Source organism: Pogona vitticeps, chromosome 1, assembly GCF_051106095.1.
Source record: "Pogona vitticeps strain Pit_001003342236 chromosome 1, PviZW2.1, whole genome shotgun sequence".
NCBI lineage: Eukaryota > Metazoa > Chordata > Lepidosauria > Squamata > Agamidae > Pogona > Pogona vitticeps.
Window position 1 is genome coordinate 251,277,609 of NC_135783.1, and position 13,169 is coordinate 251,290,777.

The window sequence follows — 13,169 nt, forward strand, 5'->3', positions numbered from 1 at the left end:
AGAAACGGGCTGATCTACACAGGAGAGCAAATCAAGAAACCTATATCCATCCAGTGTTGGAGGCAGGAGGAAGAAAAGTTTTAGAACACTAGTATAAAGTGTATCCTAAAACTACATCAAACCAGGTCTTTCTTCAAAAGAGCCTGCCTCTTAATGGAGTGGAGAACACACCAGGGTTTAGGTCCACTGGATGTTTCCAAGAAAGAAAAACAGTTCCAAACCATAAACAGAATTTTTACAGCAGTACCCTCTTTTTTGAGGGGGGGGGAGGCATAATTTCCTAAAGACAGGCCTCTGCCATACTTCACTGATTCCAATTAGACTGTATTTTTTATTCTGACATAAGGAGCATATTCAAAATCAAATGCCATGCCATACAAACACATCATTTCAAAATGATCAGAAAACAGTATTATGCCAACCTACTTCTCTAGTGTTGCAAGCAGTGGATCTGGTTCCGAACTATTTTGCACTTGTAGCATCTGATCTCTACTCAAGCGTATAATTTCACAGAGACTCTGGGATGCATTTGAATGCCTCTGAAGAATCAAAGCACAGTACATAGCGTTTTAAAAACCCAGAATTTAGATATATTTCCACCCATTACTTTGAAGACAATACAAATGATGAGCATCCGTACATTCCAAGTAAACTGATTAAGATGTCCCCTCTGCCCAGTAGTTAACAGACTGACATGCTCATGAAATCTTAAGAATTCTGGATACAACTTTGCCGAAGAAAATAAAAATTTGTGGGAAAGATTTAAACAGACATGCATAATTTAAGTGAAATATATTCCTTACATCTTCATCTTGAGAAGGATGCACAATTTCCACCAAGCGCTGAATAATCTTCTCTTCATTTAACCACTGTGGAGACACATGGTGATTTTTAAAAATATATTTTTAATCCTCTATAACAGCGATGGTGAATTCATTCATTCATTCATTCATTCATTGTGAATTTATTTATTTATTTGTTTGAGTCTGAGTGCCCAAACTGGGGGGTGGGGTGGGAGAACAACCCAGCAGGTGGCAGGTAGTGGCAGTAGAAGCAGAAATGGTGGCAGGGGAAGGGAGAATCCTGGGCACGGAGGTGCCTCCAGACCCCACTCCAGATCTGCCTTCAGTTGTGCCCAACCACGCCACTTCCTATAGCTCAGCCGGCCAGCTGCTGCCAGCACCAGTGCTAGTGCCACCTGTTGGGGCACTAGCATTGTGGCTGCAGCCACCCCCTCAGGTTTGGCTGCCGGGGGTAGCGATCCAGCGACTTATGGCTCCTGTGCCCACAGAGAGGACTCTGCATGCCAGCTGTGGCACACATGTCATAGGTTCGCCATCGCTGCTCTAGAAGATAATAGTTCCAGAAGATATAACCGATTAACTTCACAAGAGACATTTAACAACAACATCAAAACACACATTCCACAAAATTCTAGAAAAGCAGCAATAGGCAATGTCAGTGACTACCACTTGCCATGTGTTAATCAAGACATGGGTGATACAAATTCATATTTGTATCCTGGGGGATAGGAATATGAAGCTCAACTCCACAAGTGTCACGGTGGTCCAGTCCCGCTTCTCAGAACCTGCCCAATCCTCTCACCAGGGGCCTCATAACGCTTGTGTCCGATGGTGGCGGCACTGCACCAATCACATAGTCCAGTTGGCGTAGTCCCACATCTGCCCACAGCCAACTGCTACAAGGAGGCAGGAAGACAAGATGCTGAGTGGTTGTTTGAGGGAAGAGGCAGGGCTGCGCTGTCCCAGCGGGACTACATTAGTGATGGATGCACTGTCACTGCCTTTGAATGTGTGCGCTTTGAGGAGCCCGGTGAGTGGACTGGGCTGCTTCTGGGGGGTGGGAGTGGAATGCCATGGCACCTGTGGTGCTGAACTTCATAATCTTATCCCTCAGGATACAAATATGAAGCTCCCATGTCTAGTGTTAATTAATTTTGGGAGGACAATATCTAGAGGTATGGGGGCTGTACATGCCCATCCCTTGGAAGGCTTCATGATTTCTTACCTTCCTGTTTTTTTCTTCCAAAAACTGGCCTTTCCTAATCAAGAAAGCACCCTCCCACTCCAATACACATTTAAAAAAAGACTGAAAGAAATTTAATTGGAGGGTCATCGGGGGGGGGATGTCCAGTGATCCTGGGAGACACTAAGAACATGGAAGAACTGGGGGGGGCATGTCCACCAGAGAGCAGAAGAGGATTTTCAAAAAATTGTTTTCCCTAAAAAAAGATTTACCATGGGGAGGGGACTCTAGGGACTAAAGGCACATGGGTGGCACATGTTTCCCATTCATGCTTCATACAAAAGAGAAACATTTTTAAAAAACTATTTTTCCGTGTATACAACTCCCCAATGTATATGAGGACGCCCTAATTCTGTCCCTTGCTGGAGGTGAAGGAGCAGTCAATGGGCAGCTGCGTGGGGCAGCTCCAGCTCCGTCTCCTCCTGTTGCCACCTCCACTGCCCGATCATGTCACCACCTTGTCCCCTGCCCAAAGGGAGCCCGTGAGTGGCGCTGGAGGAGGCAATCCAGTGGCAGAGGCAGCAGTAGCAGCAGCAGGAGGCGGCGGCAAAGGAGCAGCCGCACTCAGCCCTCTATCACTGCTGCCCATTGACAGCCACTGCTGTCAGATCGCCTCCTCCAGCACCACCTACAGGCTCCCTTCGGACAGGGGACAAGGCAGCAACATGAGCTGGAGGTGAGCCCTGGCAGTCAAACTGGAGGGGATGGACAGCAGTGGCAGCAGTCAGTGGGCAGCCACGAGAGTGGCTGTTCCTTTGCCTTCGCCTGTGCCTCCTTCAGTGTACAAAACGACCCTCAATTTTTCCTTGTTTTTTTACACTGAAGAATGCGGTAATTCAAACAGGTAATCACCTAAAGCTATAGTATGAGTAATTAAAAGGTATTGAATCTAAACTCATCTACAGTTGAAAGGCATGCTTCAGAAGCTCATAAAAGCAGTACAGTACTTCCAGACTATACAGAAGATGGCTTTCTATGATGCACTTACAAACTGAATTCAAAGGATAGCTTGCTAGTTTGCTAGGTTACAGACACACTTGCCAATATTCAGTTTGTTGATCAAACAATCACAACAAACACATACTAACTTGCACAAACTGACACACAATTGATCACAGATCATGTCTATGATGATTTCTTAACTTGGAACAATATGTGCCCCAAAGTTAGGCCATCTGCGGTAACCTCTTCAACATTTATGTGGTACTCCATCTGCAGAAAACTTCTACAGTAATATGACAAAGTGTCAGCCACATCCAACACAACTAGCACCTCATCAGATCACTGTGGCAGTTTTCTGCAGCTGGAAGTTCCAAATGCGTAAATGTTGAACAGGATACTGCCCAATGCCATTCTGTTAACTCCTCACAAATGGCTCCAATCTGAAGAAAGATTACTTACATTTAATACTTCTTGCCTGGGCTGTGGAGGTTCTATGCATGTCAGCAGCCTAAGCAATAAATCCATAATTGCAGAGGTCCCTATGTGCTTTATAATGAGGTCTACAAAATCATGTTTTTTCTTTAAGAAATCCACAATCTGTGAAAAATTAAAATATGACATAATTATTATTTTGCACTAAGTGTTAAAAATTAAGAAATCAATTAGAAACTTCAGGAGTATTTCTACTCTACTTTCCCAAAAATAAGACCTAACCTGAAAATCCTTGTATGATTTTTCAGGATGCTCGTAATATAAGCCCCACCCCAAAAATAAGCCCAAGTAACACCCTGCCCTCCACCTCTGTGCAGCAACCAGAAGATGACAGGACTGTATTTCAATAAATGTAGAATGTTCTACTTTAAAAAAATCCCCTGAAAATAAGCCCTAATGTGTTTTTTGGAGCAAAAACTAATGTAAGACCCTGTCTTATTTTCAGGAAAACATGGTAGAAAACAGTGATCCATTTTCTACCAAACAATTTATACAGCTTGACTACAGTCTATAAATGCTGAAATAAGCTGTGCAGTCCTTCCACACAACATAAAGGCAAGGTAGGTGACAGTCTCTATTCCGGCTATTTAAAATGACAGACAAATGCTAGCTTGCAGCCCATATGAGTCTTCATCCAGTGGGGCTTCAGTTGTCTGGGATGATGCAGAAAAAATATAAGAGTTCTAAAAATCACACCTAGATGCCTAGGCCTATTTCAAAAGGAGGGATGCAAAGTCAAGACAGAAATATTCGTTTCAAATTCCACCTCCGGCAGTGTTCATTGAATTGTCCAAAAAAAAGAGGCTGCCAACCTGTAAGTTTGCCCTGTTAGACAGAAACACTTCTCTTGAAATGATATGGTCTGCTTGCTAATGAAGCTAAAGTAAACAGAAAGAAGCACCGGCAATTAAGTAATGCAAAAGAGGTTACAAGGTCCAGAGGCCAGCAACTTCAACTGGCAGGGACAAAATGATCACTCAGATTACCATACTTTGAGGGCAAACAGCTGCTACTCCTGCCAACTTTCTCTTTAGAACAATAGCAGGCCGACTGGGGCCTACACAAGTCACAGTCCAAAGCATCCACTGCTTCAAAACAGTGACACCATCCACAGATAAGGAACCAACAGCTTCAGTTCCAGCATGTGCTATTTCCCCACTCCCTCCTCTGCAGCAATAATGCTTCTTAAAAGAACTCTTAGTGAATTTGATGGACACATTCTTTGAACAGCGACGACAGCTTCAAGGAGATCTTCACTGAAATCACAACTGGACCTCTAATCACAATTTCCCCTGCCTTGAAAAAAGTCTCCTATAGACTATAGTGGGATGCTTTTCTGGAAGCATGACTGTCATGTCAAGGTGGGCATCTGTGTCTGTCCATGCACAGATGTATATGAATATGAATGAATCTTTAAGTGTGCAGCCCTACCTATGGCTGGTATTTAGCTCCTATAAGGTTGGTCATGAAATATAGATTTCAGGCTGAAAAGCACTGCCGCTATGATGCAGCAATTAAAGCAGCACAGCCTTTTTAACACCTAGAATTTGTAATTCTAATTCTGCATGCCTTGGCTCTAGCACAACGGTATAACCTTATAGCATATTTCAAAGGAAAAGAGTAATTTTCCCCATGGTGCATTGTCCATGACTTTTACAAATAACTGCTATCCCTAAACACTTTATCAAGGTGTTTTGTAAGGTATCAGCGCATACTGCTGAAACAAATGCACTGTTATTCCTCCTAAACTAAGAAATCTGCTTCTATTTTCAAGGAAGGGCAACTTCAGAGGGTTTGGAGGTCATTTTTGCCCTCTCTGGGGTATTAGTGGGTTGTGCTCTGTCCTCCAACCCCGAGCTTTATCTTTCAACAGCAGATCTCCCATCAAGGTTGTTGAGTGAGGTCTCCATCAGTTTTAGATATGAAACTTTTTTAAGAATGTAGGGGAGCTGAAGTATGTTCAGGAGGAACCACTTGTCGTTCTGCAGGCCACACATAGTTCACTCACACAGTAAGTTTAATGAAAGCAACCAACTCTGACACCTGTTGAAACACAAATCTTTAAAAGGAAAAGTTAATCAATTACCTGTTCTGGTTTTCTGCTAATAAGAATACTTAGCACCTTGCTGAAGAAACTGGCTAATAATGGATTTAAAGGTGGGTCATTTAGAAGAAAACTATACAGTTTAGTTAATAATGACTCCTCTTCTCCCAATCTATCATTAATCTGTGAAACATCTGAAGTAAGCAGCTCACAAGATATGTTTGGATACCTAGAAGAGAATGAGGTGATATATAATTACCTTAATGAATTCACCTTTGCAGAAAAAATGCTTATATTTGATAGTGCTCAATATGCCCTCTTATGTAATTCCAAAAGATACAATGTAAAGATAAATTTTCACATTTAATAATGAAGAATCTGAAAGCACATGTAAGGAATGCAGACAGTAAACCTTGTCATTTTGCAAACTAGTATGTTTGGAAGAAAGACAGAAACAATGTCACATTTCAGCATCCTCATAGGTTTCAGGGATCTTGTATATGGTCATATTACAGTGGTGCCTCACTTAACGGGTGACCCGTTTAACGAGGAATTCACTTAACGAAGAAGATTTTGCTGACTGGAGGGGCTTCTTCCGAATCTCCCGCCAGTCAGCTGGGGGGAAAAGTCAGTGGGCGTTTGGCAGGAGGGGAAAGGAGCCTTCCTTTCTCCTCCTGGCCGATCGCCGGCCAGAGAAGCCCCTGCGCGCTCGGCAGGAGGGGAAAGGAGCCTTCCTTTCTCCTCCTGGCCGATCGCCGGCCAGAGAAGCCCCTGTGCACTCGGCAGCAGGGGAAAGGAGCCTTCCTTTCCCCTCCTGGCCGATCGCGATCGCCGGCCAGAAGGGCGTTCGGCAGGAGGGGAAAGGCGCCTTCCTTTCCCCTCCTGGCCGATCGCCGGCACAGACGCCCCTGCGCGCTCGGCAGGAGGGGAAAGGAGCCTTCCTTTCCCCTCCTGGCCGATCGCCGGCACAGACGCCCCTGCACACTCGGCAGGAGGGGAAAGGAGGCTTCTTTTCCCCTCCTGGCCGATCACGATCGCCGGCCAGAAGGGCGTTCAGCAGGAGGGGAAAGGAGCCTTCCTTTCCCCTCCTGGCCGATCGCCGGCCGGTCAGCCGGCTGAAGAAGCAGGGGTGAGCTGGGGAGGAGGGCGTGGGAGCCTTCCCCCGCCCTCCTGCCCTAGCGCCAGCCCCATTTTCGGCCAGCGGCCAGCTGATCGGCGGCCGCAGACATTTTCACGCCCTGCCCTCGCTTACCGAAGGCGCAAAAATGGCTGCCATTATGAGGAAACATCGCTTTACGGTGAGTGTAGAAGCCATTGGAACGCATTAAACATAGGATAGGCATTTTCCTATCCGTATAGCGATGTTTTCTCGTAGCGATGGTTAATCCGGAACGGATTAACGTCGCTATGCGGGGCACCACTGTATTTCAAAAGCATGCAATAAATTTGTGGAAGCATCATTATGCATGTAACTCAATACATTTCTAAAGTCTAAATCATAAGCTGAATATCTGTTCAGTAACTTACACTGTGTCAATTTTTGGGAAATAAAAAATTTCTGATCCCCATCATGAGTCCTATGTCAGTTCCTTTTGTCAGGAAAATTTTTTTGAAAATTGCCACCATGGGGATTTTTGAAAACTGCCACTGTTGGAATTATTTTAGCAGCAACGGAGACTTTTGAAAATTAAAGACCTTGCCACATCATACTGCCCCTAAAGTCCTCCCCACAAAGAAAGGGACCCCAAAGGAGCCTCAGGACCTTTCGGGGTGGTGCAATTGGATTTTTTTAATTTTTAAATTTTATTTTATTTTTTTGCAGTTCATGACATCAGCCTTATGTGGCATGGTCCTGCACAGCATTCACCTACACTAGTGAAAATATAACATTATTACCCCAAATCATACAGATTCAACAGTCTAATTCTGAGCCCCAACTAAACTAACAGCATTTCCAGGAAGTGAAACTATGCAATTTAGTATTAGATCTTCTCTGAATGGCAATCTTTCTGATAAACACGTTTCCTACTTGTATCGTATTTTTTCATCCATGTCTTGAGGTGGCTCTTCTATAATGAATGAAACTAGATCTTCCAGACATTCCGATTTCAATAGAAATTCTATAAGTTTGCGATTTTGAGCTTTGCACTCTTGTAAAACATCTTCTTCATCCATCAGTTCCTTCAGAGTTACATCTTCTCTCTCTAGAAGTGTGTCTATGTGGGATGATGAGTGAAGATCAAATTTCCAAAACATGCTGGTCTAGAGAAAAGAGAAGCATCCACAGCCTTAATTACAGATCCCTTAGTAGCATAACTTGAACAGTTCAGAAAGCTATTCTTCATATTCCCCTCTTCTCAATTTGTAAACAAAGGAAACTACAAAAGCAAGAAGAGAAAGTAGAGGAAAATGACCTATCTGTATCAAAAGGAGGACTTCATCAAAGATAAATGTGCATATTACTGAAGTGCCTTTAATGATAAGCCAATGTCTTAACTTTTTAATTAAGTAGTTAGCTAGTTTAAGAATTTTAATACTTTGACATGTAAGACTTGAGAAGTTAATACAAAAATAATAAGGAAAATGTTAGTTTAACTTTGAGTTTAAAGTATTGTCTTGCCCCCTTTTGCTAAAAGCCAGTTTCCAAAAAAACCTCAAATTTATGAGATTGCTAACTAAGTTATTTTTTTTTTAAATGAATCAATTTTAACTTGCACTGCTGCTGGTCCAAGGTCTACACACACTATTATCCATTACATCTATGGATGCTATTAACAGGAATAGAATTAGGCTCTTTATTAGGTTGAACCATTAGATTCGGCTTTGCTTTCTCTGGTGCATGTTCTGACAATTAGTAAAATTCAACCTAAGGCCACCAGTCAAAATGAACTAACTCATTGACACTATGCACATACTTGATGCTTCAGAGTGATGCACAGCCTTATGTAATTTTACTCACCGTTGCCACTGATCCAAATATATCAGAGAAAGCAGTTTTTAAAATGGTTGATAAACATACAATTTAAGAAATGCAGACTACTTCCTTGTTTTTGCTGCAAGAAAAATAGCTATATACTAAAAACTGTAAAAGATCAAAGAAATTGGGGCCAAAGCCAGAATTCCTTGTCAAAGTCCTATGGAACCTCAAAGAAACTACAGAACAAGCCCCAGTTGTGGGTTATCATAAAATCTCTTTCAAGGAAAATGTAATCCCCACATTTGAAACTGCACTCGAACATTCACCTATCCTTCTCCTAACAAGAGCCACTTCAGCTGTTTCAGAGTGCAAGATGTCTCTTCTAACTACTAGCCACACTGGCTAGAGCAATAAGTCTCAGGCCCAAACATCCAGAAAGATCCAGGTTGTAGACACGCTGCATCGAAGAGAGGTTGGCATAAATGCATACAGGAAATTCCTAAGTAATTTTGATAGATACAACAAATAAGCATCAGGAAATTAGACTTGAGAGGAAAATGGTGACTTGAATTGCTACAGTGCTTTCTGTAGATTTAGAATTTCAAGATGCAAACAGCATTTCATGCCCAAAAAAACCCTGTCACTTAACACAGTTGAGCTACTCTTGCAGTGCACTTTCTACAGATAGTGATACTGCTATTTCTAATATATCGCACTGCACCGTTACAGCAGTTTATTTTCTCACAATTTAAGACTACAGCAGAAAAAACAAGAGCTGGATATACATCACCCTCTATTAAACACATGCCAACACTAATCTAGATGCATGCATGATGGTCTTCTTAAATGGCTAGCAGTAAAAGTACAAGAGAGAAGCATTTATTTTGCCTCTGAAGAGTAAGCTATATTACCAAGCCTGACTAAAGTTTCTGTGCCTCAGGCTTATAGGCACAGCTTGCAGGCCCATCAGCACATTTGTTAGAAATTAATTCCAGTGAAACTCATCTGCTTCCTTCTGAAAGGGTATGCTTAATATCATGGTGCCAATCAACAGTTTGGTGATATTCAACAGGCAATAAGGATATCAGAACCATAATTTAGTTTAATCATGGAAAGTTGCCAAGAGGATTTAAGGCTATTTCAATTACTGGGTTTTTCATTTAGGAATTTGTATAGTGTCTGCCTCTTCTCTGTCAACCCCCTTAAAATCTGATAATGTTCATTTTGATACACAGAGTATTGAAGTTCAAAACATCAAGTTGGAAGATTAAAAAGCAAAGATGGCCAGAAGTTAGCAATCAGATAAAGACTGACTGACTGATTAAAGTATTAGTACTCTTATAGGTGTTGTTCAGATTTGGTACATCACATATCATTCACACTTGTGCACGCACATACAAGCACAACCAAAGTCAAACATTGGCTTATTTGTTAGGCCACGGCAAACATTTCCTGTTGACAAATACCATTAACTTCAATCCAAAAAGCAAAATCTAGTCTACACCCATTAGAATAATCATTTCTCAGACTTTACCCGTGAAACAAATGTTATGTTTTTATTAATAAACAGTTTCAGATAGCAGCTTCCAGAAGAATTTCCCACACACAAAACTTACAATGCCTTGCACATTTACCTGGAAGTAAGTCCTTCTGAACTCAGAGGGGTTTCTAAGAAAATATGCATATCTCATGAACACCTCCCCAAGCCATAATATATAAACACCATATTTTCAGTGTGTTAATACAGGAAAGTGAATAGCAACAAAAAACAAAAGCATACTACTGCAAACATGTTACTGCGTTATTTCACAAACTTTCTCCCAGGCAAGCCGTATTAGAGGCTGGTTTCTCAATAGGGCAGATGCTGACCAGACTACTCCATCACTTTTCAACAGGAGGCCAGGACCCTTGGAATAAGGAAAAACACCACAAAATGGATCAAAGGGCACATTACAGGAACCCTTAAAAGAAGGCAACTTGTCTGTATTCAACTTAGCATTAAGACTTCATTAGGTTTATAAATTTAGATTCTCTAGACAGAATCCTGCTGGTATTTGCATAACTTACTGCAGCTAAGTGTACAAGACACCAGGCCACATCTTACTTGGGTGCCAGATTGTGACAGCAAGATTCATTCAAGCATCTTCCCAATTAGCCACAGAAATCTACACAAGCCATACATGAACATCAACAGGATTACAGCTCATGTTTCAGTTTCAGTAAATTTCACCTTTCGCTAATACTTTTAGAATATATACTTTTAGATCCTACTTTAAGATGCAAAAAAGCCACCACATTCTACACAGGATTGGAAGTGAATTCCTATGAATTCTGTGGTGTTTACTCCCAACAGAACAAGTATAGAATTTCAGCTGGAGACTAGAACAGACAGAATAAACCAAGTCTAGGAATGAAAATTAAAGCAGTGTTGAAGTTCTTCAAAGGTCGGCCTTTTTCTTTTTAAACAGGCTTTGAGAACTGTTCTCATGTGCCCTGTTACAAATAATCAGCATCAAAGAAGCAGTTAGTATAAATCTGGCTACTGAAAATGCCAGTTAATTTGACTATTTCAGTAACTGTAGTCAATAAATCCATTCTAAAATATTTATAGAAGCTTTTTTGTTTTTAAAGCTTTTAGTCATATGTTATGGAACAAATTTTTTTAAAAAAAATCCTAGGTTTAAACCATTGTACTTTTTTTGAGTCAGTTACCATTCTCAGTCTGGCCTATCTCATCCATGGTGACAAAGATGGGAAGGAGAGAGTCATGTACAACAGATCTTTGGTAAACTGGAAAAAGGGCAGGATATAAATATAATAAATAAGTAGAAAGTCTGGCATTTGTGTACACTGAAACATATTTTGCTTAAAACTTAACTATCCCAGAGTTCCCTGTAGTCAGGAGTGTGAAATTATATATTTTTATCAGACCATTATGTTAAGTAAATAAAGTTTCAGAACTCTAGCAAAGGTATAATGCTGTTTTGTGGCTAGCTTCAGTAACTTCTGAAACCTCAAGAATCTGGTCTATCCCAATGAACTAGCTAGCAACAGTATGCAAGTACTCAGATAACTTCAGAAGCCAGACTTCAAACATAACTTTTTCTTATGAAGATATATTTTCCTCTTCATCATAGTACCCTTAAGAGTCAACAAGTGCACTTATGCCTCTATTTCAGGAAAATACATTCTACTACAATAATAAAGCACTCAACAACAGGGGGTAAAGGTACTGTTTTAAACCTTAACCTAAGCAGTTCTGTGGCTTCCTTCAACTTCTACTTTGCCAAGACAAATGGAGTGCAATGCTTCTGGTACTCTTAATGATTAAAAAAATTAATCATGTTTTGTAACAAAAATTACCATGTTTAAATCCTCAAAAGACTTTCAGGTAATAGTAGGACAGCAGGAATGTACATTGCTAGTACAGTATTGGCAAGTGGTAGAGCAAAACATAATTCAATCTCAACATGAAGAAGTGACTGCTTATTTACTCATTTGTTACAACAACAGACTGGTCTCTAAAGAAAAGCTGTTTCAATCAATATCAGCAGCTGTTAAAAAATGCAGTCTTATGGTAATAACATAAATGACATTATATTAGTAAAGAGCTGGATCCTAAATGTTGGTGGGACTGTAAGGAATTTGGATCATATCTGCGAATACAATGGCACACAATTCCTAAGTTATGAGATTTCAATTACAGTTCTCTAATGAAATGAAAAAATGAATAAAAAAAAAAACACCAACATTTGGTTTATTTTCTCTGTTTACTGAAAACAATTAGTCTCTTTTACATAAAAAATCAATTGCTTTTCTCTGTCTGGCAGATAATTTCTACCAAGTGAAAAGAAACAGGAAATTTGTATCTAACAAACTGAGAAGCTGAAGTCTGGACACCAACCCTTATATAAGAACTTACAATTCAAACAAAGCTATCTCATTCAGTTATCAACAATGTAAATTTTACTAAACATTACTCCCACTTACCTACATTCTAATTACAAGGAACTGGCATACATTCCCTCAGAGTCTCATATTCATCTGTAGCAAGACCTTATTAACTCAATGATACAATCAAGATATCTGATACTATAGCAATGACCTGTCTAACAAACATCAATTAAAAATGTGTTGCCTTTCAAAATGAAGTAGTTAATACTTTCAACAATTTAGATTGCTATTAACTGACAGTCCTATATCTGTTGTAACTTGTTCAGTATTCTGTTATATCCTTATTTAGATCTTTCTGGTGTTTCTTTTAAAGAACCCTTCTTTGATCAAAGCTGCATTACTTATTATCCTTTCCATCTTGTCACATGATGCACACAACAGAGAGAGTAAAACAGTGCCTAACAGAAAAGCCAAACAGAATTCACAGTTTTGTATGTAAAGGTTAAAACAACTGCAATGTCAGTACTGGTCAACCGATCTTGAACTGGAACTCTACATACTGCAGCTCACAGGCTCAAATTAGGAAGGAAAATTTCACCAAGTATGAAATAGCTGTTTCAACTCTTTCCATGTGCATTTATCCTTCAGCATGTGAACTATCCATCTTCTTTTTTCTTTTTTGGGAGTTCCCTCTTAGACTAGTTATATATAATTAATTGTGAAATTGACCTTAACCCTGTGCTGAGAACTGAATGGATTGAATGCCGCCCCAGCTAGCAAAGAGTGGAAATAATCTTTGAAGCTCTGTTATATTAAATTGTAAAATTGTAAAAC

The 13,169-nt window shown here is 40.5% G+C and overlaps 1 protein-coding gene across 44 annotated transcripts in view; it reads right to left on the bottom strand.

The window, feature by feature from the left end:
• Window positions 1–13,169, bottom strand: part of PPP6R3 (protein phosphatase 6 regulatory subunit 3) — a 79,862-nt gene that overhangs the window by 44,784 nt on the left and 21,909 nt on the right. For 26 of the 44 annotated variants that reach the window (XM_078383641.1, XM_078383637.1, XM_078383635.1 and 23 more), the window contains 5 exons: window positions 7,554–7,786; window positions 5,567–5,753; window positions 3,448–3,585; window positions 804–869; window positions 427–539 (listed from right to left, as the gene is read on the bottom strand). In XM_078383641.1, the coding sequence (XP_078239767.1) occupies window positions 427–539; window positions 804–869; window positions 3,448–3,585; window positions 5,567–5,753; window positions 7,554–7,780 (731 nt within the window). In that variant the 5' untranslated portion in view covers window positions 7,781–7,786. Of the gene's footprint in view, window positions 1–426; window positions 540–803; window positions 870–3,447; window positions 3,586–5,566; window positions 5,754–7,553; window positions 7,787–8,767; window positions 9,596–10,221; window positions 10,349–11,153; window positions 11,232–13,169 lie in introns of those variants that run through there. The other 18 variants (XM_078383640.1, XM_078383636.1, XM_078383632.1 and 15 more) reach the window with 4 other exon arrangements.